The 27,674-nt window shown below is 44.1% G+C and overlaps 1 protein-coding gene across 1 annotated transcript in view; it reads right to left on the bottom strand.

Moving 5' to 3' along the window:
- The window catches only part of GGT7 (gamma-glutamyltransferase 7), a 319,943-nt gene that overhangs the window by 99,300 nt on the left and 192,969 nt on the right, over positions 1-27,674 (bottom strand). The window contains exon 9 of the mRNA XM_078652164.1: positions 9,394-9,521. Within this exon, the coding sequence (XP_078508290.1) occupies positions 9,394-9,521 (128 nt within the window). The remainder of the gene's footprint in view (positions 1-9,393; positions 9,522-27,674) is intronic.

Genomic DNA, 27,674 nt, shown 5'->3' with positions numbered 1-27,674 from the left:
AGGGGAATACTGGGTCGCATAGTAGCGCGCGAAGCTGGCCGCTATAGCAGGTGGGGTCATCACCGCCTCACCCACCTCATCACAGAGGCCCGCTAGGGAGTACGCCTGGAACGTATTTTGACAGAGCCTATATAGCATGGCACTGGATTTGTCCCCCCACTGATAGATCCTACTTTGCGTGGCCAACCAAAGTTGGCGAGCCTCGTCCATCAGCAAGGAGGTATATGATTGCTGCATAAGGAGCAGCTGACCTGCGACATCGGCAGCATCCCCCGTACTACACTCCACCTCCAGGTCCTGGACCCCACGTGCTGCAGTAGTTATAGCTTCCCTACGGGCCACTCGGGCTGCAGCACACCACGCAATATCTACGCCCCGAAGCACGGGTTTCAAGGCTTCCCAGAGGGTCATTGCATCCGTTTCTGGCCTGTCATTATCGTCCCAGTATTGAGCTATTGCGTTCCTCATATGCGACTGATAGCTATCCTGCTGTAGATGCCATGTGGAGAGACGCCACCGAAAAGGCTGCCGTCTCCTGTCCAGGTGCAAGTCCATCGCAACCGGGGAGTGATCAGAGAGACCACGCGGGAGAATGGACGTGGAGGCCACCCGCCCTATCCAGCCATGGGGGATGAACAAGTAGTCATGTCTAGAGAACGACCTATGGACTGCAGAGACATAGGTGAATTTGTGGCTATGTGCATGCTGATACCTCCACGCATCAGTCCAGCCCATCCCCTGCACCATGCCTTTCAATCTAGTTGGGGTATTTGCCAGTTGGCCCCCTCCCGGCCTGTGGCGATCCATGCTCCCATCCATCACGTCAGTCCAGTCACCCCCCACTATCGCCATCACATTCGGGATTTCAGCCCACACATCAAACAATTTATCAACAAGCGCTCCCTGCAGTGGAGGTGGGGCATACACACTCCCAAAGACCATAGATTCATTCCCCACCTTCCCTTTAATGAAAACATATCTGCCATGGCTATCCACCCATTGCGCTTCGTGTGAATAGGACAGTCTGCGGTAGACAAGGATCACAACCCCCCGTGACCCCCGCACAAACCCAGCGTGATACACCTGCTGATAACCATAGCGCTGTAAGCTTAGAGTCTTGGTTCCCAGAAGGTGCGTCTCCTGTAGGAGTAGCACGTCTGCCTTCTCTCTCTTTCCCAGCCGCAAGACCGTGCCCCTCTTGATTTTGTCAAGCATCCCCCGCACATTCCAGCTCAAGACGCGCAAGGACGCCAGCGGGGGCTCCGCCTCAATTGTGTCACCCGCCATCGGGGGGCAAGTAAAGCAAGGCCCTGGATGTCATGGACCACACACACACATAGGACTGTAGGTGGACTCGAATGGACACTGTGTTAGAACAAGTTACCCCAAAATCCCCATCTTCCCCCTTCGCCCCCCACCTCCCCATGCCACCCCAGCAGCATCTCCATCCCTCCAACACCCCAGTTCAAACCCACAACAACCCATCCACCCCCCCACCCCATACCTCACAAACATGGAAGTACCTGTCGCGGAATAGGGCATCAGCAGCCCCCAACGGGAGGCCAGGTACCTACTACCCCAATGGATCCCCACCAACTACCCACTCTAAGTCTACCTAACCCTCACCCAACTGACCTAACAGCCCCGTGGGTACGTCCGCCCTCTTTCAGGCATCCCCCAACCCACGTCCTCCCTGTGCACATGCTACATGGAGCACACAGTTAAGCGGGAAGTCACAAGTAAAAACTGCGCCTCCGATGCAACCATGTTCCATTAGGACAACTCCTGAGCCCCATGTCCAGGATTGACGAAGTGGCGCGGGGTCTCAAGACGCCGACGGTTGATTATCCACCTCCTCAGCTTCCTCCGTCTCTCCATTGCGGGAAGGTTGAGTCTTCCGGGAGCGCGAACGCCAGTTGCTTCTGCTGCGTGACCTCCGGGGAGTTCTCGAAGGACCGCCTGTAGAAGAAGAGTCAGAATCACGACCCGGAGGAGTATGCACCCTGATGCGGACCGTTTCATCTGTCCAAGCAAAGACCTCCTCCGGCGAATTAAAGAACTGTGTCCGGGACTGAAAGACCACCCGGAGGCATGCCGGGTAAAGCAGGGCATACTGAATTTTCAGTTCTCGCAGACGCGCCTTTGCCGCAGTGAAGGATTGTCTTTGTTGCTGCACTAGTTTAGTATAGTCAGGAAAGATGAGGATCTTATGATTGTCATACATAAGGGGCTCCTTCACGGGCGCCTGGCGCAAAATAACGTCCCGGTCGTGGTAGTTAAGCAGTTTGGCGATCACGGGCCGGGGGCGAGCACCCACAGGCGGCTTCGGGAGGAGTGCTCGATGCGCCCTCTCAACCACAAAGCAGCGCGACAGGGATTCCGGGGGGAGCCACCCCTCTAACCATCGGGTCAGGAACTCCGCCATGTCGCCTTTCTCACTATCCTCCGGAAATCCCACGAAGCGTAGATTGTTCCTCCGGGCCCGCCCTTCTGCGTCCTCAACCCTGAGCGCGAGGCCCTTCTGAATCCCCTCCATGGTAGCCACCTTCTTTTTAAGGATCACCACGTCGTCCTCAACCTCAGTGATTCTGGTTTCGGTTTCAGTGATGCGGGCCACCGCATTGCGCAGATCCTGCCGGAGCAAGGTGACATCAGCTCCTACGGCCCCAATTTTTGCATCTAGCATGTCTCTGGACTGCGTGATAGCAGCCATGAGGGCCGCGTTATCCGGGCCTGGACCCTGTGAGCCCCCCCGCGGCCCGGCCCCGCCACTCGGCCCCGTGAACTTGTCAATAGGGCATTGTTTTGCAGTGCTGCCACTATTGCCTCCCCTCGTCATGATGAGCCACTAGTACAGGTATGTAGTCCAATCAGGTTGCGGGGGGCGCCGGAGCAACGTCTCCCTCTCACCGGGTATGGGCCTCCAGAAGCAGCCACTCAGCCCCTGCAGGCGCCACTGAGGTACGAATAAGCTGCCCAGGGGGACCAGTCACAGCGCCCACCATCCCAAGGTATAGCGCCAGTATGCGAGGTGTGGTTCCTAGCATCACGGATACACAGCAAGGGGGCAGCTGCACACCCCGGCTGCCGGCCAATCGTCGCAATATGTCCTTGTGCTGGGGCCTCCGCTGTCAGGTCTCACAGGCCGCGCCCCGGCTCTCGGGCCTCCACCGGGGGGGGGGGGGGGTAGGAGGAAGCTCGGTCAATGGTGGCCAGAGGGGCAAAACACTCGAGCTCCCCCCTGCACCCGGGTCACCAGGCTCCCGCGGTCCGACTAGGCCGCCGAGTGGAAGCAGACCCAGTCGAGGGCAATACCCCTCCCCCCGCAGCGTCTCTTACCCGGCCTCCGGTGGCAGGCTGGCCTCAGGATGTCGCTGGGATCCCCCCGGAACGGCCGTCAGCAGGTCTTCATGCAGCCCCAGGTCTTTCGGCCGCCAGGCTCGGGATCCGGCAAGCCCCGCTCCGCTGCCCGCCGCGCCGGCTCACTTCCGGCCGGGCGCGGGCAAGCGTGAGGTCCCGGCTCTCCTGTGCGGCGCAGGCCCCTCGGCCGCGGGTCTCGGATCTTCGGCGTACACGCCGCAAATGCGCCCAAAACACCACCGGAGCTTCCTCAGCACCTCCGGGAGTCAGGCTCTTCACCAGGGCGGTTGTGGGCTAGGGCGATGTAGGATATCTGCAGGATATTGCGCCGGCGGGACGGAGCTCTCTAGTGTGCGTCCGCCATGTTCGCCGCCTTGGCCACGCCCCCGCTAGTTTTTTTTATGTAAAGTAATACTTAATATACATTCATATATGCAACCCCCACTGTGCACGTCTTTTGGCAGGGGGATGGCAGCAGGGGGATGGCTGCAGGGACTGGCCAGTAGCCAGGCCCTTAAGCCAACACCCCTTTATACAGTCAGCTCAGTGAGTGGTAGCCATAGGGTCTGGCCCTGAGGACCCCATTCTCCAGCCCCCTCCCCGGTCTTAATTTGGCCACAGGGACTAAATCTCCCGGGGCCCGGCAAAATTTTATAGGAGGAGGGGGGCACACGGACCCCCTCCCAGGACTCATTTTGGTCCTGGTGACCCAATAACCCCGGGCTCAGTGATATTTATATGTGGAGGCGGCATGTTGCCTCCCTCCCTGGGCCAATTTTGGCCCTGGGGACCCCATCCCCAGGGGGCCTGGTGCAATTCTGAAGGGCAAGTAGAGCATGCGCCCCAATCCCCAGACTGATTTCGGCCCCAACGACCCCTTCCCCACGTCCCAGCGACAAATTAAAGTAAATGCGTCATAGGGAAACTTCCCCAGGCCGGCCTTGGCCATTGGAACCCCATCACCTGGGCCAGGCGCAATTTTTATGGGGCAGGTGGGCAAGCGACACCCCCTCCCTGGGCCTGGCAACATATTGAAGAGAAGCGTGGCTCAGTGGTTAGAGGCGGCAGACCCGGAAGCTGAGATCGACCGTGGACCAGGGTTCGATTCCCCACCTCGGCGGGTCTCGGGCTCAAAATTCCACGGACTCGACAATTCTCGCTCCGGTGCCTACTCGAATCACGGGGTCACACTCTGCAACTCTGGGCAATAGCTTGCTTAATCTCCACTACGGCCCCTCGCGGCGGGATGCCTGGCTTTCACCTTGTGGACACCCTGCCGGGGTTTCTCACAGGGGAATACCAGGACGGGTTCCCTAAGCAAGCGCCAGGATGCCCTTTGGGTGACAGGTTTGCGCTATATAAGTACACCTACATTTACATTTACATTTACATTGAAGGGGAGTAGGGCACGTAGCACCCCTCCCCAGGTTGATTTCGGATCCAGGGACCCCCAGGAACCAGCTGAAAAAGGGTGGGTGGCCTGGTGCCCACCCAGGGCACCCACCACACTATTATTGGAGTTGCGGCAGGAGCCCTGTGGCACCAGCGGTCTCCTCACTTCCAGCGGGACCCAGCACTTTCCCTCGATTAGGGAATAGCTAATAATGCGGGCATGAGCAATATTTAGATCTGTTTCCCTGCCCGCATCACTGTGGGCATGGAAACAGCTCTAAATTCGGCTCCCAGTGGGCGGAGGCATTTTTGAAGCTCGTGCCAGCTGGGAGACAACTTGGTGTTTGCTCCCGCGTAGGGGAAGATTAACAAATGCTCCTGCCAAGCGAGAGCAAACACAGGTTTCCCTGCCTACGCTACTGCGGCAGGGAAACCTCTATGTCGCAGGGGTGGGCATCCCGGGATGTAGCTGCTGAGCCGCCCATGGGGGTAGGCTCCTCAGGGCCTTTACAGACTTAGGTAAGGGGGCTGCCAAGGAGAAATAGATCACGGGGCCAATCAGAATGCTTTGTTTTTAAACTGGCACTCCTGCGAGACTCTTGCGAGCTCAACTGCGAAAATATACAATTATTTTTTACCCTTAATTTCTCAAAAACTATTGAACGGATTTACACGGGGGGGAGGGAACGGGGAGGCTTTAAGGGAGTTGGGACGTTAGTGAACGCAGAAAAAGGAAAATGTAAATGTTTGCAATGTATACTGAAATATATGTCACAACGTGGAGAACTACTGTACGAATGTCTATACAATATACAGTGACCTAACTTGCAAATAAAGAAATTTTCAACAAAAAAAAAGAACGGATTTACACGAAATCACAATAAGAATACTCTGAGGACCAAGATGTAGTTTTCTGGCCAATTTGGTGTAATTCCTTTTAGCAGTAAACCTGTCTTAAAGAGGTCTATGGAAAATGCATGGGGATTTTACTTTTTGGGGCCCCCTTTTTCCTGCTTGACGGATCACCTCAAAACTTTCCAAGAAGGAGCTGAGGTGGATGAAATTTTTTGGGGAAGTATTGCCAAACCAAAAAAACGCCCCGTCTATGGAAAAGAAGATCCAACTATAGCTACCTAGTGGCGACTGCCACTAGCTGATATATATACATATATATATATATATACATATATATATATATATATATATATATATATATATGAAATAGAATGTGTGCAATGTGTGTATTTGGCAAGGGCAATTTATTTTAAAATCTCGCGGTAGACAACATTTTTTGTTTCATTTGAATCTGGACGGAGAATAAATTGGTTTTGAACATTGCCGGACCTAGAGAGTGCGACATATAACTGTCCATGAGTGAAGCAGTCTTCTCGTAAGTCAATGCCTATGACTTTGTACGTTTGACCTTGAGATTTGTTAATGGTGGATGCAAATGCAATGTTAATAGGGAACTGTAAGCGTTTAAATTGAAATGGCAGATCAGTAGGTATCATGGGTATGCGTGGAATGTGAGCTAACTGTCCAGCAGCTGGGCCTGAGAGAATTGTTGCTGTAATGATATATGGCAAAAGAGTTTTGACCTGGAGGCGCGTACCATTGCATAGTTGGAGTAAATGAGGAGGAAGTCCGGAAGGGTTAAAGGAGTTTAGGAATTCTTGAAGATAATGCACCACGTGTAATTTTATTTAATGAGAGAGCTGAGTGACAGCGCGCAGGAGATGCTGCAGTAATTGTCCCCGCAAACACGCTCAGTCGCGTGTGCCCCCGCTTGAGGCCCAGCGGCGAACGTATAACAATTAGAATTGTGTGAGCCTTGAAAGTTTTTCTCCGCTCTTATTATTTGTTTAGGACCCACACCGACGGTCTTCGGACCGAGTGTTTTTGATACGCACCCAGGGCAAGGCCCACACTGTATTCGGCCCTTTCAGACGCACCCAGTCCAAGGCACACACTACATTTGGCCCTTTGAGACGCACGCAGGCCAAGGCACACACTGCATTCGTCCCCAGTATGTGTGAGACAACGGGCAGTCCCCCAAGGGAGTCGAGCAAACGGTTACTTACCACACCTCCAGGTGAACGCAGACGCCCATTGAAGGCATACGCCCAGGTGCGCGATTGGTATCCTATTTTTAGAATGTGTGGCGGTTGGTGGCTGCCGATTGCAGCGCACATTGTGTACGCCCCTTGCTCCCGTGCAATCCGCAATTGCCTTGCCCACTGTCGTTTGTGACGCCCATTGATGCGGCGCAATTGCGTAATTGGCGCGCCTCCAGCTGAACACAGACGCCCATTGAACGCTCTTGCTCCCGTGCATTTTTTGGTCGCTGTGTGTAAATTAATTTATGCACACAGTTGAGTAACAGCGCGCCGGAGACGCGGCAGTAATTTTCCCCGCAGACACGCTCATTCGCGTGTGGTCTCGCTTGAGACCCGGGCGCAAGCTGCGAATGTGAGCCTTGTATTATTTTTCCGATATGATTATTTTGTATGTACGATACACATGGCATGAATGGCGGAACGTAGCACACGCCCCCAGCGTTTGTCATGCCCCCAGTGTTTGTCACGCCCCCAGCACACGCCCACAGCACAACGCAGACACGCCCACAAGGGACTACTTTGCTGGCACGGTTCTTTTACCTTTTAAATGTATATGGTGGGCGTCTGCATAGCCTATGTCCTTCTGCTGCAACTGCCCTTTCCAATGCTGTATTGGGTGTTGTGATTGGTGATGTAGTTACTGAGATTACCCGCCTCAAAGGTTTGGGCTGTCTCTTTATAATCATATTGTGAACTGGTGCCACGTGTGTTATTAGGTAAACAGAATATTTGAATGTCTTTGTACTTTGTCTACAATGGCAGTGAGATCAATACAGTACAGGGCGTGCATATCGCAGAAAGACAAACTGACAATCACTTGCCAATATGTTTCAGATTCATAGCTTCACATGCTTGCCATTCTGCTGTCAGTATGTGTCAACTGTGAATATTAGCAGCATGCAAGAAGGACATGGCATGCACATGCTCGTTTTTTATTAAATCCAAGTGCCTCTCCACGCCTGTTCCTTGCATTCCACCCAAAAGGTGCTCTGATAAAATTATGGCGCACACATGTACAGATATTGGTAGATGGTACTGCAGAATACACCAGACTAATTTACAGATGTTGGGAAACCATCTCAAAGCAAGGTTGATTTAAGTGACAGTTTGATCCTTGGTTTTCAATGGCTCGATGTACACTTTTTTGGGTGGGGTTTTAACGTGTCTATTTGGTTCTTAATATAGTCCGATTAGCCACTCTAACATAGTGAGTTTTGCCATGGGGTACTTGTTTGTTTTACATGTATAACAGCCATTCAATGGAAGGTAAGCCATCAGAAGTAATGATGTTGTAGAGGGGAGAGTGTCAGAAGGGGCAACACGACCTCATCACAGTTGTGATATAGGGAGAAATCGTGGTTGTAGGATGAGTAACAGGGGTTAAACACAATTTCTAGGTGGTAAAGTGTAATGGTATGTAGAAGTGTTTGATGCAGAAAAATAGCTTGTACTTTGCAAACTGTGTGGCAGCTTGAGGTCAACTTGAAAGGAACTCAAGTATCCTACAGGAAGCTTTCAACTCTGTGTCAGTGATACAAAGGAAAGTATAATAAAATAAATATAATAAAGCTTGACCCAACTGTTAAAGTGAAACAGATCTTCTATATGAGGGGTGTAATGTATATACTGTCAATAAGGGCAAATATACTACTCATTTGGAAGCATTTCCACACAGATTGGTGTGACTAGCACATATGCCTGCTTCAATATGCAGATGACAGTTTTGTTGTCTGACACAACTTCAGGCTTACAGAGAGCTCTAGGGAGTTACAACTGATTACAGAATCTGAAATAAGGTTTAACAAAAAGACCAAAATGTTGATATTTGGGTGATGAAATTGTAAATTTCATTAAATGTTGCTTTAATCTGAGGAAGGCACCTGTGGGATTTTCTAAACAAGTTATTTTTAATTTTATAAACAACCAATTCTATGAAGCAGCCCATATCTGGCATATTTTTCTGTTAGATGATTCAGCTACAGGCTACAGATTTGTGGTCGAATATTCTGCCATACTTAGCCTTCAAGATGGCTCTTACGAAACTAGTAAAGTTGGTTTTCATATGACCCAGATCGAGAAAACTTTACTAGATTAGCTACTAGGAAATATATTGGTTATTCTCAGAAGGGTGTGAGACTTCAATTAGATCGTTAAGGTCCTTATTGAAATCTGTGAGACATAAATTTAATTGGTTTAATATCAGGTAAAACATTTTTTTAAATATGGTATGATTCTCAGAGCTGTGAAATGCAGGTGCTGTTGTTGTTTGTTTTTGTGGTACATTTACGGAAAATGGAAACAAAATGTTACATATTTGTCAGGGATTGATTATAGAGAGACGTAGATGACTACAAATACATATTGTAGGTAACAAATTAGGTTTATTATTTAGATATGTTTATTTTGTAATGCTTTAAGTATTCATGCAACTAAAATGTTATAGTCTGAGCTATACGCAGGGGGCCCTTGCCTGTCCAAGATTTGTTTGGTTTTATGAAAACTATTTATTAATTCTCTACTTCACCTCAGACATCCAGTGCAAAGCGTTTTCCCGGGATGCTTGGCTTGTTAAATTAAACCCCTCGAGGATGTTGAGGGCTGTGATCAGTGCCGGGCCGACATGTGGAGGTGGTGGAGTAAATACAAGGTGACCTGAAAGAGCAGTAGAGAAAGCGAAAAAATACAAGTTAGAACCTTAACCCAACAATGAACATTTTTGATCATCAATCCTTCTTCTTTATACTGGACTAGGTACTCCCAGATGTGCACTGCGTGGAATCAGCATTAGTGTTTGCACTTTTACATGTTTCCTTCTGGGTTGTTAAGAAAAATCACCAAGTGTGATCAATCATATGTATGTTAACTAATGCTTGGTATTTGTATGAGGCCAAATCACCAAATCGTCAAAAGCATCTTCCACTGGAGAAATGGAAATTGAGCCTAGCAAATAATGGCAAGACAGAAAGGAACTATTGGAAGATCCACATAGATTTCTTCAAAAATAAGATCTTCAAAGTTCAGTCAAATGGTTAACAATTGTCTGTTTTTCCTTAACTAGTTTCACATTGATGTAACAATTCATTGATAACCCCAAGCCCCTAGAACATTGAGCTGCCTGCATTTGTTTTTGCAATTAATTGCATCTGAAATATTTTGGACCCTTTCCCACCAGCCAGTCCAGTTAATTATACAATCTGGTCCCTTTTTTAGATTAGTTTAATCCACTATCCATCATGTCCAACTTTGGGCAAACTATGCTTTGCATATACGCAGAAGTGATTAGGCCTTTTAAGTCTGTTGTCTGTGTCTGTCCACTCAAATAAATGTCATGAGACTAGAAAATATGTGATTGAGGAGCATGAAAGGTTTTATGCATGCAAGGTTTTATGCATAGCAACACACACAAATAAATATTTTGTATAGTATTTGAAGGTACGTTCTATGGGGCTCATTAGGATGGCGGATGGACTTTCGTCCGTCCGCCACCCCAGAGGAGGAGGGACCGTCCGCAGGGGCTGCGGCGGTCCCTCCATGCCAATTAGGATGTGACCGCCACCCTGGCGGTCACATCCTGTACATTTAACATTGCGGCGGGTGCTGCGTGAAGCAGCACCCGCCGCAAGGTCAAATATGCATGCCTAGCATTTGCATGCACAAAGCGGCAGGCACTGCGCGGTGCCTGCCGCTTGGTGCACGCAAATGCAGGGGGGTACCATAGGTACCCCCCATGTGAACCCCCCACCCCCCCACTCACCCTGGGGGCCCGCAACGGGCCCCCGAAAAAATCACCGTATGCCTTTCCACGGCGGAGAATCCGCCGCGGAAAGGCATCTGTTTTCCGCCATCCTAATATGGCTGGCGGTGTCTGATAGACACCGCCAGCCATGTTAGAGCTTTTCCGCCGTGGTCGGAAGGCGACCGCGGCGGAAAAGCTGCGGACCGATTTTGAGACCCACCGCCATCCTAATTTGGCGGTGGGTCTTTTGTGCCTCTCCAGCGGTTTTCCTGCATCCTGCATCCTCCGGGCCGGCGGTGGATTCCGCCGGCCCGGAGGATGCGGGAAAACCGCGATCCTAATCGGCCCAAAAGTTCGAACAGTTACCCCACTTTTTAGACCATTTGTAATATGATGCAATAACATCAAATAGGTCAATCAAGCTGTGCAATTCAATGTTATCATAACATTGCACAATTTATTAATAAAATGCATGAAATTGAAGTGAAAAATATGTTCATACAGGTCTGTAACCTAGTAACTGCCTCATCAAAGACATCCGAAGTGGTATTTAGAATGTACTGGGACTTCCTAATCAGAATGCCTTGAAATACAAATACTGCCTCCTGTTTTCGATTGTAATTCCGATTTTTTTTTTATGGAACCTAATATAAGTATTAGAGTATGCTGGTACACATTAGGCACCAATGCACTCAACTAAGACCAAATTACACGCTGCCCTGGAGTTGCTCCAATATGGGAAAGCCCCATGACCTAATGGTTTTCCCATCACGAGGTTGAAGATAACTGCGCTACAAAGTCTGTGTACATACGGAAGATGATTGGGAAGCCGGTTATGTGTAATGGGCATACTTTGGACTTGCCAGTGGCAGTAATCACTGAAGCTCCTTGCCTATTATTAGTCAATCTCTTCAATTAAATACTGAAGCCAACGTTCTCGCAAAGGTGCTGGTGAATCAACTGCACTGGGTTAATGAATCTCCAGACTCACCCGGGTCATAATGGATTTATACTGGCCAAAAAACACAGCAAGACATGGGTGCCTCCAAAATGTACTGGCTCATCGACTAGAAGTTTCTCCTGATTTAGTTCCATTAGAGTACTTTGATACTTAAGCGTGGGACTTTATATTTGTGGTGCAGTAGAAAAAATGTTAAGCTCCTCTGAAAGCAATCGAGAGTCAGGATCAAGTAAACGGATTCCTGACTCACACATTCCCCATCCTGAGTGGTACTAATTGAAGACTTTACTCAATACTAAACAAAAAGCCAAACACTAGAACAGGGATTGATCAACCTACTCACACAGAAAAGATTCAAATGCAAGATTCAACGCGGAAGATCAATTAGAGTATTGGGAGTTGAGCTCAGAAACTCAATGCCCAGATCTGATAAATCAACCAAATCTGACAATGTTCAAGAAACAACTGAAGACAAGGCCTCTTCAAAGAGACCATCCCATCTCAAACCACAGAAACTCCCTGCGTATAAAAAGTGCTCAGTCCTTCCAAGTGCGTTTTAACTCACACTGAACATCAGATCTGAATGTTCATATGAGATCCCTATTTCTCAACAGTTTAGGCCTTTCCATCATAAGTGACTAATATTGGTTGACTCAAGAACTGCCTTCAAGCAGTCATCATTGTTGCTATGTGGGTGTTTGTCAGAAGTAAGCAATTTACGTAAGATTTAAATATATGTGTCAAGAGTTAAAAGGGCAGTGAAGGGATTGAGAGGACTGTGGTGGGGGAGACAAAGGTATGTATACACATATGTTTAGCAAAGCTGTCTGACTGCCCCATAATTGTAACACAGAGGATCAGAGTTGCTTCTATTCTTGGTTGACAAGTCTCCTGGGTAGGTAAAGATCATCAGAAAATATGTTGTGGAGAGGGTGATAAATAAAGTGTGCTTTTCCTAATCAAGCACTTTTCAGCACTATGTCCAAAAATTCTCTTTTTCGCTTACTGAACTTATCTTTTGCAGATTTTTTCGAACCTGTCTTCCATGCTACCTGGTATATGTATAACCCATTTGTCAATAAAAACGATCACTCCATTACGATCCCTCCTGGCTTTTTTCTGAGCCTCTGGTGTTTTGCAACTGGTCTAAAAGGCATCTAGTAAAACGGCACGGGGGTTCAGGCACGGGATGCAGGGACCAGCGCAGCTAGGCCCAGTCCAACCCTTTCTATGGCACGGGGGAGCATGGAAGCATGTAAAACAGCCTCTCCTGGCCCCACATGTCTTCTCATAACCTTGCCTCCGATGCTGTGGTGGAGCTCCCACTTACCACCAAAAAGTAACAGAAATCGAGCCAGTATTTGTCCCGGATAAGAGATAGGCATTCAGTTTTTGACCGAGTAAAACCAGGTCAGTATGTTATTCCTCTCTCAATGAAAAATAACTCTTAAAAGCCAGATGTAGGTGGGGAGTATTGGCCAGAAATGTTAATTCTGGCCAATTAGTACCCTAGCTGGCCAAACACGTGCTCAGGTGCTAAGTGGCCAGCTTGTTCCCAGGGTATTTGATATTCCCATTTTTAACTTCATCTGAAAACATAAGCATCTTGCTGCATTCCCATGTGTGGAAATAATTGCATGAAACAGTATTGCACTTTCAGCAAAAATCTAATGCCCGCTTACTAATCGTCTTTACTCCAAATGGCATTTGAGAGTCCAAGGATTCCATTCATTGTTCACCAATATATGAACCTCAGATATTTCTCCCAGCCTCTACTTTTTTTTTACACATTGTAGACTAATTACTTTGTAGTTATGAATTACTTTTGATATTTATAAAGTGTGAACTGCTTAAGAGTAAGGGTAAGATCATTTTAAAGCTTGGAAGATTTACATTTATCAAAGATCAGTAAGAACAGTGATACACTGCAAACAGATACTAAAGGTTGGCTTGCCAAGACAGTCTTGCAATTTGCCAGTTCCAGAATACAAAGAGTTCTCAGGAAGTTCCCTTAATTATTTTCAGCATCTACTACACTGTGAACCGACACACAAGTGAAAAATAGCAATAAAAGGCTTAGCATACGTTCTGTTTACTCATCCTAAATCAGTTATACTCTTCATACTTCCTCCTCACTCCAATCCAAGTCTCCCCATGAGTCCAAACAATCCACATACCAGCAACAATAGCATATCTTGAATGGAGGAGCAACACATTCAATCAATGGGTGATAGAATCTAATATAAGTCACTCTATCTTGCCAAAAGTGAACCATGGCTCTCCACAGCCGCTAAACAATCATTTTCCCAATAACTCTAAGTCTAAACTATATTAAGTTCCAATATATTGGAAAACAAGTACAGTTGGCATGGCTTGTTGATCCGTGGACAGACACACCGGCCCATACGCACACTCTCAGATCACTGGTAAAGAAATGTTATATATATATATATATATATATATATATATATATAACCTCAGTTTGTCTGATCTCAATCACTACACCACAGTGCTCTTCTGTCTTCCGTCACTACGGATCACGTTAAGATGGTGGTTTGTATGAAATTAGGTACTAACCTTTCTAACGCCAGTATGTTTGAAAACGCTAAAGAATGGGGCTTAAAGCACCCAACTGCAACCCCTGGCTGTACTGAGCTCAATTACGGAATAACCTTGTTGTAGGATTTGATTAAAAACATACACTCCAATTCATTCAGGAGACTATGAGGTATCTTAAACAAAGTCATATTTCTATGAGATACTTCATTATCAAGGGAGGAAAAAGGTGCATTATTGATGCCTGTCCAGTCTTAAGAAACTTCAGGCCAAATTTCTTTAAAATCTTGCAGAAGGCTCTTTCAAAACAGTGGGCTACCACAGAAGGAGGCAGTGAATCATGTAAGGCAGGAAGGGAATCTTTACGCTTTAAAGCCTTATGGCAATTCGGAGTGCTACTAGATGCCGGCTTCTCATGATAATGTGTGTATAAATGGAAGATAACTAGGGATAGCTGGGGAGGACAAGTGCTACCCCTAGCAAAGCTCTTTGCCTTAGAGGTCAGGAAAGCAGGGGGAAAAACACTAGCAACCTGGTTTACCATTGCAATTTCAAATGCTTGCCCTTCTCCCAATCTCTCAGAAGCACAGAGAAGGTCACTGTAGGTATATACGGGGAAAATAGGAGGTGGAATAGCAGTGAAATATTAAATGAGAGGAACGTGCTAAACGTGGCTAAGAAGACGAAAGTCAAATAAATCTACCTGGGCATTTCAGATGCAGTGTGATTTAAAGATATATAATTTGGGAGAATATATAAAACAATTAGGAAATATATAACATACGCACCTCTTTACAGGCAAAATGTGTACGATGTGAGAGATGTAAAATGAAAGCATGCAGTAATTTTTACATCGGGGAGCAGTGAAAAGCAATTATTGGTATTAGCAGAGAGAAGGAAGGGTTTTAAATGCCTAATGCAGGTCTGGTTAGTCCTAGTACATTTCTGGGCAGAGGTCTTTTAACGGCTGTAGAGGGCTATCAAAATCAAATCGAAGACTCTTCACTGAGACTTCTACTAGGACACGTTGACTAAATAGGAGTGTTTGCTGGTAATTAAGAGATGGATAATGCCCAGCAATTTACTTTTATTGGAAATTGGCAGAAGAAAGAGAGGAGTGAACTACAGCTGGACGATACTATCAAGTAAGCGTACCTTAAAAGACTTTGCATTAATTACAGGCACACTCTATTTTTAAGGAATCATTTAAGTAGTGGTAGACAACCACTGACCGTCCACTGTGTTAAAGGCAGTATCCCAGCCAAAGCTGCGGAAGGGAAACCCCAATCCTAAACAAGTCCACCTGGAATGCAGACATTTTTCACCCGGAAGCAGCTCCTGATATTACTTGAGCAACTTCTGGGGCAACACAATCAGTGATGGCAGATCCTCCATTCTATGCCAATCTGTCCTCGCGTAGGTTATCCCTACCAGTGCACCCCCAAGAGTCCCTTAAGTGCCATGAGGTTTTTCACAGTGAATGGGGGAGTGGGGTACTTTTAGAGGTTTTATGTCCTGGACCACATTGTCATGAGTTACACGGAAGTCCCAAACGCAAAGGATGTCAATGACCACGGTACGATATAGGATTCCTTTGTTAGGCAGCTGACCCTTGGACACAATTTCAATTTCCACAGGCATTAGATCTTTGACAGGGTGCTCTCAATGGCCGAGCCAGTGAAGACTCTGCTGTTGGCAACACTACTTGCTATGGCAATGTAAATGAGGTGGGAAAGGGTAAAATGGGCAGTTGAGACATCATCCACAGTTTTGGGGGGATGTTCCATTATCGCTGACCTCTATATAAGGCCCTTTTGCTGCTTTCTGTAGCTGTACTGCTGAATGAAGTAGAGGTTACTGATATGAAAACAAAACTGTTTGGTATTTCTATCTTGACCTTTGGTCCCATTAAATGCTTGTTAAAAGCTTTTGAGTTTTCCCCTGCGCTCCTTCCAGTGCCCAAAGTGCTAGATAAAAAAGAATTGCTATTGTCTAGTTTATTTTATTATCCGATTATGTACAATAAATGTAATAATGAAAAGGCAAATGGCATAGTCTTAAGGGAGGATTTAGCGTTTGTGAACTTAGAATCTCAATTAACACGAAAGGCTACGAAATAAGGAAAGAAATGGGTAGAACATTCAATTCTTAAAACAAAATATAGGAGGTCAATTCAAGACTATGAGCAATCGGGATTTCAAAATGAAGAGCAGGTTGACACATTTGTTCATGCATTTCTGAGTTTGAAGTGAGCTTCGGCTAACGTGTTATGTTCAGCTATGGTGGACCAGTAGATCACAGAAGTGATAAGGTAGTATGAACGAGAATGTGCAACTGAAGAGAGTACAGTGAGCACACAGTGTTAGGTATATAGTGATAAAAGATAGGTAGGGTAACATCTACAAATTGGCTTCTTTAGAAACAAAAGTATGCATATACCCTTTATTAGTGCACCCCGTAGTCTTGCTATCCCACCACAGTTCTTGAGATCAATAGATGCTTAAGGGTTATCAAATAAAAAGTTACATATTTCATTAACTATATTTCTGGTGATACTCCTTCTTTAGATTCCTTCTTTGGTTCCTCACCTAAGGAGTATCACCAGATGTCAGACTGGATCTGGAAAATCTCCCTCAAGCAATAACTCCCCAGCACCATCAGGTGGTGCCATGTGACTCAAGCCCAGCGCCACCCATCAATAAATCGATGACACTACTCTATATATGTTGATGCCTGGCACAGTGCCATCAATTCCATACATTCTTCCCATGCTTTTTTAATGCCCAATTAAGGTGTGTTAAGAGCAACTAAATACAGGTTGGAGAAATTTAAACAATAAAAGAACAAGAATGAACCATTATATTCCTTGCAAACTTATTAAAACCTTTAACATCACAGACGGGGAGGATGACTAGCAATGAAAATCTGCGGAAAGATAGCCTTCGTCTAAAATATCATTACCAAAGGTAAGTCACTTTATTTTCTGATCGACTCAAATTTCTGCAGACTTTTCCCCTTATGAATGAGTCCCAAAGCAGTACCCGTTTAGAGGCATGTCTGACTAGTACTGTTTAATTCAGAAAATTAAGTACCAAGTCCCAAGCAACGTATCCATTAATGCGCATGAGCCACAGTAATCTTTGGCAAAGATATATAAAGAAGACAATGTGGCCTCAGCCTCCCGGCATATACTAGTCACAGGGATATCCTTCGCGAGAAATGTGGAAGCTGCTATGGCCCTTGTACATACTTCATGAATGTCAGCCAGTGGGTCCCTGTTAGGCAAAGCATAAAATATCTTAATGGAAAGAGAATACCAATGCAAAATAGCACACATCATCCCTTCTTTACCTTTCTTGGCTGTAATGGAACCTGACTGTTTGCCTGCTTAGTAGGAAACAGGTTATCAAGGGTCTGCTGTATCGAGGACTTTACACATTTGTAATAATAGCAACTTGTAAGTAATCGAAAACCCACTGCCTTGCAACCACCGTACTTAGACATAAGTCGCATGTTAGTTTATGACAAGAATTCATTGCTGGTCTTAACGAATCGCTACTTTGAGATTTGCAAAAGAAATCACTATTTAGCAAATTCGCCAGCATTTCTATTGTCTTTCACCAGCCTGTGGCTTAAGCTAACTCCTGTGGTGGTAGTTAATGAAACTCAGTAGTGCTTCATGCCTTCAACAGAGATGGGAATGCATTGTACCCCAGTGCCGAACACCAGCTGTGAACGCAAGGACATTGTCAATAAAAATGTGTGGATCATCTGCAATGATATGGGGATATTAGCATATGAGAAAAAGAACGTCAATGGCATTACATAACTGAAGTCATTACCTGCCTACTACAACAGACTACCATGTCAGAACAGCTAATATCAGGTGCTGTAACAGCTACAGCACACGTAAGAGGTACAAGCTGAACTCAATATGCTTTTCCACATACATGTTACACTTATTTTTATGCATGTTCCAGTAATAGACACACATTTGACACCCATAATTAAAAGTTTGAACAGTTATTTTAATTAAAGAAGACACCTTTTAAAATTATTTTATATAAATAAAAGCGAGTTTGTAATTACAGATTTACACTGCTTAAGATTTGCAATGAGCAAGTCATCTTTTTTCCTACAGTTGAAGAGATAAATATTGAATTTTGGTCCTACTTACGAATTATCCTTTTTAAACTCTTAAAACAATCTTTGCTTCAGCTAATACAATCTGAATTATCAAGAGACTTATTAGTTTACTAGAAAATGCAGGAGAGAAGAGAGATAAGAGAACTAAATAAGCCACTGGTATGTGCACATGGTGTACTGAGGACTATACAATTCATAGAGCCATATTTGCCTATGTATCTGATCTAAAGCACAGGTGCTTATTAACTAGATTTAGACTGTACCAGATTCATTGGCTTCTGGGTCATCCAAAGGATTGGAATCGGGTTGAAAATCTGGGGCCATGCAATAGTGATATTTTGTTAATACAGGACACTATGCGCTTTATGTTTTGTGTGCACCATAATGCACTTCATTAAAAAATATGTATAACCTTGATTGAACGAGATGAAATTCACTCAGGTGAAACCTTCTCTGATGTACTTACAAATGTTACCTAATTAATTTGTGTGTTTTTAATGTTGTCTCATTTTTATCTGGTGCCGTTAGACTGAGATCAATGATGGGTAATTAATCAAAAAAGAACATCTGTGGGATTGGAACTCAACGGATGCTTGGTGCTTTTAAAATGTCTCTTGTATTTTCCATAAGACATGCTGTCGTAATTGTTTTTAGTAATGAAGTGCTCTTTTTAGATGCTTATTTATGAAACCCATTGTATGTAATTTTATTAGTTTTCAAATCTTTTATGGTTTTTATTAATCAAATAATGATCTGCTTGACTACTAGAAAAATGCATTGAAAACCAAGTCAATGGTGATTGGGAGTTTTGAGTTGTGGCAGGGTATGTCGCCAATAACAGTTATAGGGACTGTCTTCACAATTTTGATAGAACATTCATAGCATGTTGTCCTTTAGAGAAGTTAGCATGACTAGTATAAAGATAAAACAGAACCAATACATGTTTTATTTATTGAGTTGGACTGGAAAGTTATTGAAAAAAAATATTCTTGTACTTTCCCTTATCGATCACCATTTCTTAGAATAAATGGACTTTGTTAGAATGGATATTAATATATCTTATAGATTGATCATAGGTTGAATGTATATGGGTGAATCAGATCATTTACTGTGAATGGATTGCCACATATTAAGTTGTAAAGGTTTCCCATAGATATAGAATATAGTTTTCAGAGGTTTTACAGGTTCATACCATTTAAGCTAGCAGGATAGTTTGGTGAGGGAACCGTTGTCACTGTAGCATCTAATCTGCAGGGGGTCTACATTCCTGCAAGGTCGACTCAGTCTTTGGCCCTTTGAAGTTAATAAGTTGAGTACCATTATTTGGGTAGAAATAACACCTGCTGATTGCAGTGCTTGGACAAGACAGGAGTATGCCAACACGCTCTATATACATTGGGTCTGATGCTCAAAAGAAGCTGAGCGTAGTGCACTTTTTACCACTGCACTTCAACAATTCCCCCTTCTGTAGTGAGTGAGAGGGATGGTAAAAGCCCCGGCAGTGCAAAAGGACTATATGCAAAAATCACAAACCAACCCTCCCAATTAAGATTAACTGGCAAGGAATTTAGCAATTAGAATACTGGAATGTGGATCTGCTGTGCCATGCAGGCCTCGGTTCCAACGTTTGCAAGTATTCACAATTATATGCAAATCTATTCCTGTTTCATCAATAATAGCCTGGTGGTCACTTCGATTTGTGGAACTTTTTTTAGAAGAACCCATTTTGACTTGGAAGGGAAGCACAAACATTCACTAACTCTGCACTGTGGCTCTGATTCTACTTTTTTCCATTGTGAGATGAGACATTTTTAAAGTAGTCTGTACTGACTGTGAACACAAAGTTTTTGGTACATTAGGGCCGTCGCTCCTCCTCCTCCTTGGACGGATGAAAATTTGAAAAGATTGATGGGAGGGTGGTAGACTGGTCATTATGAAAGGCGAATACCACATCTGGCAAAAATAATGGATTTCCACACCTACTCCCTCACAAATAGCCAACTGGCTCAGAAATGTGTCCCAGATCTGGCTGACACGAAGGTCCATTCAATGGCAATGGTGGTTACCCTCTGCAGGCATGCCTGGACAGGCTGTACTGGATTTTGTGGTGACGTCTAGGCTGCCATAACAGAAATGCCCTTTGACATGGAGAGACTCTTCTGCGGACAAACAGACTACACTTTGAAGTGGAAACACAAGCTAGAGTGAGCTTGCTGTATCTAGCCTCCCCAGCCAAGTAGTTCCACATGCATTATTGTAACTCTCACGTTTTCTCCTGGGAGCATCCTTCCCTTCAGCGTCAACCCTAACTGCTGGTTCAGACATTCAGGTTCTTCCAAAACTTCGAAGGAAAGGTGGATCTAAGAGATGCCAGAAGCAACAGAAACCGCACAAGCCCCCCGCTTCACTAAGTTCTGCATCAAAGTCACCCTGATTTGCCCTTCCTTCACCATAACCTTCTGATCGAAGGAAAGGTCTCTTTTTTTGGGCCAGTTTAGAGTCGATCACAATGGATCACTCACTAGGTGCTCTTGCTGGTCCCCAAAGGCTACACCCTCCCCTTCCTATCCACTTTTCCAGGTAGCCAGCCTTACACCGGGAAGGGCATTCTAGCTCAAGCCTTGATTTTGGAGGCAGACATTCTTTCCTTGCTGTAAAAGGAAAGGGGCACAATATTCTACTCCTTTAACTAATGAATCTTTCGTTTGTGAGTACAAATTCAAAATGATTCCTGTGTATGAAGTATTTCCTGCCCTTAATACTGAGTATTGGATGGTGTACACAGATCTCCAGAGATGCTTATTTCCATCTGCTGATACTCCCTTCTCACGAACTTCTGGATATTACGTCAGAATCCATTAATTCCCCAAAAGGTAAATACATTTTTAAGTATAGATAATTATTACATTTAAAAAAATGCAATTGTAATATATTTAATGTAATTTTATTTTAATATATATTGTTAAATCAATGTATTTAATATACTGTTGTTTTTAATTACCTATGTAATGAATTTTTTATATTGTTAAAAATGAATTTAATATACTGTCATTTTAAATCACCCACTCTGAACCCTTAAACCCCCTTACTACCGCTCAACTATATCCCTAAATACCCCTTAACATCCTTAAACAATGCATTCCCTGGAACCCCAAGAACTCCTCACGACCCCTAAACTCTACCCAACCCTGAAAATCACGAACTAACTTAACATTTCACTTCGCTGAATCCTAAAAAAAACCTGTACTGTGCCTTAACACTTAATCTTAACACCAATACTATGCATTAAAATATACATTTTAAAAACAAAAATTAATTTATATTTAGAAATAATATTCATATTTTGTATTAATATCTATCCTTTGAAAATAAATTACCTTAATTTTTTTTTTTTTTTTTTTTTATTGACAAATTCATAGTTAATACATAAAATTCAAAAAGAAGCAGAAGTAAGTATAACAGTTGATCACATATCTTAATTAACAGAACTATTTATACAATATCAAGTGGGATAATAACACCAGAGAGGACAAAAAGAAAGAGAAAAAAAAATAAAAAAATAAAAATAAAAAATGACAACAGAAAAATATAAGCAGATTAAACGATCAGGAATCTGAGAAACAAAAGGGGTGTCCATTAATCATTGGCAGAACCTAATTGGCGAACCTCCTTTGTGTACCATCTTGTAATCGGGTCCCAAATCTGTGCTCCTATTGCTTTCATTTTTCTCCCCCTAGTAGCATATATTGCAATTTCTTGTTTATAGATTGCAAGAAAGCGACTAAGCCACATATGAAAAGTAGGGGGGTCTACGTCTTTCCAGCGAGCTGCCAAAATGATACGAAGTACGGCATACCCCAGAAAAACTACCGCTTGCTCCTCTTTATTATGACCCAGTGAGTCATCGTGGCCTAGTATACAGAGAGTTAGTGAGTCCCTTATCTGACGTCCAAAGACCTGGGCCCAGAACTCCAAAATCATGGTCTTTAACCGCATCAATTCCGAACATTCTGAGAACATGTGAAGTAGATTGGCCAGTGGCTGTTTGCATCTTGGGCAGTTGTCGTCGGCCCGAAGACCCCAAGCAAATAATTTTGCGGGTGTATAGTATAGGTTGTATACTGTTTTATAATATTGTGCTCTTAAATTTGAGGCTATAAAGTATTTTGCAGATAGCGCTAGTGAAAGATCGATATCAACATTAGGATTTGCCAGTTTTACAGCCCAAGATTGTTCTGTTTGTTCGATATCATCAGGGAGATTACCCATAAGAATCTGATACAAAGCCCCTATTCTTGTCGTTTTCTTACCAATAGCTTCAAGAAGTGGGAGTTTGTCTCGTATTATTATTGGTAAAGCATTGCGGATACATGACAGTATTTGAAAATATTTAAGAAAATCCTGCGTAGGGACACAATATTTTTCTTGAAAATATTCAAAAGATATAGGGATATTATGTCCTAATATGTCGCCAACTGTATTGATACCTAGATGTTCCCACCTCTGCGAGGTAGCATCATTAAGGGATGAGGGGATGATCTTACTATGCCAGAGAGGAGTATATCTTGTAAAATTGGGAATTGATAGGTATTTAGAGATTGCTTTCCAACCCACCCATGCGTCTAAGACTGTCTTCAATTTGATTTTTTTATAATACGAAGGCTCTACCTGTCTTAAAAAAAGCCCTTTACACTTATCACCGAGACTAAGTTCGTAGATCGATGGAATATATAGGTCTGGAGGCGTATAGGTATTAGTTTTTTTATCCGTAAGCAGGGGATCCATAGATTGCATCAGTGTTGCCCAGAGATATAATTTTAGATTGGGGATAGCTAGTCCCCCTCTATCCTGTGGAAGCGACATTAAGCGGAGGGATCTTCTTATCTTTCCGTAGCTCCACATAAATTTAGATATAGCAGACTCAATAGTCTTAATGAAGTTATCTCCCGCTAACAACGGGATCGCTCTAAAAAGGTAGAGGACCCTCGGGAAGATATTCATTTTAATATAGTTGGCCCTCCCAATTATAGATAGATGTAAGTTGTCTATTCTTTTGAGGTCTATTTTGATTTTATCAATGAGGGGAGTGTAGTTCAAGTGGATAATTCTCTCCACTTTGGTAGTAAGGCGTATGCCTAAGTATGTAGCTTCTTCAACTTTGAGAGCACTTTCATAATGGATATTATCAGTAGCTAACACCATGGTTTTGTCCCTATTTAACGAGTATCCTGAATATGTGCCAAAGGCCTGGGTAATTGATTCGATTTCCAGGATTGCCACCGTGGGGTTGTTAGTTACAACGGCAATGTCATCCGCATATGCCATGACTTTGGTGGAATATGGCCCTATTTTAATAGGCTGTATTAAAGGGGTCAAAAGTAGTTTCTGAATAAGGGGATCTATGTATAGTGCGAACAGGATCGGGGAGCATGGGCATCCCTGTCTTGTACCTCTGTGCACCTTGATAAGCTCTGACTCATTGCCACATATAGAGATTTTTGCGCTAGGATCGATATATAAGGCTTTGATGGCTCTGATGAATTTGTTTCCAAAATTCTTTCGTTCTAATATGTTCCAGAGAAACTGCCATGCTACTCGATCAAAAGCCTTTTCGGCATCAAGGAGAATCATCGCCATCTCGCCCCCCATGGTTCCCATGATATCAAAAAGGGTAGTGGCTCTCCGGTCTATGATCTGTAGTGCCCTTTTCGGGTATAAAGCCGTGTTGCCAGGGGGATACGAGATGTTTGATAACCCCGTTCAGTCGGTTGGCTAGTATTTTTGAGTAGAGCTTTGAGTCAGAGTTTATCAGGGATATCGGTCTGTAAGATGAGGGAAGCTGAGATGGTTTACCTTTTTTGTGAAAAATTATAATATTCGTTAGTTTCCAGGAGTCTGGTGGGGCGGAGTGATACTGCACTCCGAGAAAGAGATCTAACAATAGCGGGATTATTTGTTTACCTAGGATTTTATACAGTTCTAGGGGGATTTTGTCGGGGCCTGCCGCCTTACCATTGGAAAGTTCGGATAAGGCAATCTCTACCTCAGTATAGGTAATTTCTCTCTCCAGTATTATTTTAATCCTGTCATCTATCCTAGTATTTATGTCTTGATCTGGGAGCCAGTTGTTCAAAAATGATGTGATGTCCGAATCCGAATTTGTCAGATCGCTGTGATACAATTTCTTATAATATTTTTGAAATATGTTTAGGATATCCTGCTTGGATGTATATTCCTTGGCTTCATATTCAATCATCTTTATATTGCCTTGTGATTGTTTTTGGCGTGTTCGTAATGCTAAGTGTTTGCCTACATTCTCCCCTGATTCATATAGCTTATTTTTGTTAGCTTGATAGGTCTTGGCTGCTTTTTGGATCAAGGTGTTATTAATTTCATTTTTTAATATCAGTATTTTTTTAGGGGTTTCAGATGTTGCAACCCCCTGGCCTATCTGAGTGGCATGGAGTGTCTCAAGATCAGAAAGTTCCTGCATGAGCTGTGTATTAATATTGTCTTCCCGCTTCTTTTTATTGGCGACAAATGAGATAGTTTCTCCCCTTATTGCCGCTTTAAAACAGTCCCAGACCGTTACTCGTGACGCACTAAAGCGGTTACAATCGAAAAAGCCCTGTGCCCAATTTTTCATATGTGTTATGAATTCCTGATTGATCAAGAGTCTTCTGTCAAAGGTCCAATTACACTTTGGTTTAACCAGTTCGGGGAGATCGAAGACAAAGGTGAGCGCATTGTGGTCCGAAATTGTTTTAGGGGACTTAATCATATCGATCATTACCAAGCCCTCTAACGATGACATGATATAGTCGATCCGAGAGTATTTATTGTGGGGGTAAGAAAAGAATGTATAACCGTCTGTCTTTTTGCCTGACTGAACCCACATATCTAGTAAGTTATGGCTTTCCATTAATTGCCTAAGTGCGCTGAATACCTTTGGTTTGCGTCCTTTATAATTCAAAGTAAAACTGTTGTTGATGAGTACGCCTATGTCTATGTTGAAATCCCCACAAAAAATTAAGGAGCCTGTCCAGGAGGCCAGTTCTATCTCTAACTCTTGGAAGATGGTGGGATCATCCATATTTGAGCCATAGATTGCACATATTGTAAGACCGCATTTTAGTTGAGCTATCGCCCATCTGCCATTTTTATCCGCTGATCTGCGAGTCGGGGGGCCTATAATAGGTTTAGCTAAAATAGCTATCCCTCTAGTTTTAGAGGATTGGGTTGTGGCTACCAGCAGATTATATCCAGGTAATTTAAGTAATTCCCTGTCAGCAGTTACAATATGAGTTTCTTGCAGGCAAAGTATGTCTACTGGATTCTGGCGTGTTAGTTGGAATAGTTGAGCCCTTTTACTTTTATCGTTTAAGCCTGCCACATTCCATGAACATAGACTCACTCTCCCCATTTAAAAAAAAATACGTTCAACCTGGTTTTCATATATCGACCAAATGAGTCGTAACTAGCGTCAAAAATTATAATGTCTCTTGTTTCTCTGCCATATTTGTTGTAATCCACAAATAATATTTGCATATACTTTACTTTGCGAATGAATTTGTAAATTTTTTTGCATTTTCCCCCACCCACTTTCCCCCCCCCCTCCCACCCCTTAACTGCCCTCCCCCACCCCCCCGCCTCTCCCCCAATGAGGCATTTAGACTCTAGCTAGAGTCTGTTGTGATGGAGAGACATCCCTACCCAGTGCCACCCATATAAACTTATATCTTATAATGTCCTTTTGGAGGGCATAAGATAGGAGAAAATACATGGTGAGAATAGAATAGAGAGAAGAAAAAAAAAAAAAGAGAGAAAGAAACAAAAAAGAAGCAACAGTGAGTAAAATAGAGCCAGAGAACTAAAAGAGCAAACAGTGTGACCCATTATAGAACTTTATATAAAGAGCTAAAAAATCCTGTCTGGAGAGAGCAATATACATCAGTTCTATGTATATATTGGTTATCTTTTGGTTAGGAGAACTAGATAGCCCAAACGCTAGCACCCTAGGGATATCAAATTGTTAGAGTTTTTTTTTTTTTTTTTTTTCCCCCCCACTTTTTTTCCTTTTTTTTTTAGAATATTTAGTAGTTAATTAGTGGCTATCTCACAAAGACGTTATCTAATTCAAAGCCTTGACTAGGTGTGCTGTTTCCCTCTTGTTCCCTCTAGTTCCCTCTAGTCCCCCCTCTTTTTAAAGCAATAGGGCCTAACGTCATAGTGAAAAAGTACATCTCTAGTTCATGCTGTCAAGAAAGTCTTTTGCTTTGATTTCTGAAGTGAAAAACTTAGCATGGCCCTTATAGATGACTTTCAGGGTTGCCGGGTTATTCAGGTACACCTGGGCCTTTTTCTCCAAGAAAGGCTTAATCAGTTGTCGGAGACGCCACCTCCGCTTCACCGTGGTGTGGCAAAAGTCAGGCCTAACAAAATAGGAAATTTCACCTCTTGTCCGATGAGCATCTGGTCTTGCTTTCTCGGCAATAGCTTGGCGGAGGAGGAAATTTCCAAAGTACACTAAGATAGCCCTTGGATATTTAGACTGTTCCTTTGTGGCCCTTAAAGTAAATGGGGTTCTGTGGGCGCGTTGCACCTCTAGCTCCCAGTTCCAAGTGGAAAGTTCGGGGAGCGTATCCTTGAAGAGCTGGATTACAAACATACGCACATTTTCACCCTCAATTTTTTCCGGAACACCAAGTACTCGGAGGTTGTTGCGTCGCATGCGATTTTCCATTTCCTCCAGTTTCCACCTGACGTCTTTTAGTTCAGCATCATGAGCATCTACTTGTTCTTTTACAGCAGTGGCTTCAGCCTCATTTACCACTATGCGGTCCTCCATGTCGGTCAATCTTGCATTTGATGCAGCCACTGATTTAGAGAGTTTGCGTACAACTCCCTGGACTTTGTGGAGTGCTTGTTGAGCCCTGCGCCCATCTTTTGAAGTCTGTTCCCTATGGGAGGCAATTGCCTGAAGCACTGTGTCCATGACAGATGTCAAGGTGGCATTTTGCTGATCAAAAAAAGGGGAACTATCGTTATGGGGTCTGGAGGGAGGATCCTGCATGCTAGTATGAGGAGATTGGGCCCTAGGGCGACCACTAGAACCAGGGTGGCTTTTTTTCTTTTTTAGCACTGTGTGCCTCCTGTGTCTGCCCATAACTGCGTCCGGATCACTATCTTGTGAGCTTGCATCCGTGTTTGTACAGATTTCTGAGTCAGATTGGGGATCAGAAAGAGAGTAGGAGTCTGAGTCAATGTCTTGGTCCTGAAGCAGTATAGACTCCTCCGCACCTTCAGAGATGGTAAAAAACTCTGATGGTTCCTTGTCTGTATCTGACGCTAAGCCTGTCCCCAATTTGAAATCAGTTGCGCACTGCCCATCGTTTAGATGCTGCCG

The sequence above is a fragment of the Lissotriton helveticus genome, chromosome 7, assembly GCF_964261635.1.
Source record: "Lissotriton helveticus chromosome 7, aLisHel1.1, whole genome shotgun sequence".
NCBI lineage: Eukaryota > Metazoa > Chordata > Amphibia > Caudata > Salamandridae > Lissotriton > Lissotriton helveticus.
The sequence above is the reverse complement of the archived record's forward strand: the minus strand, read 5'-3'. Positions and strand labels throughout refer to the sequence as shown.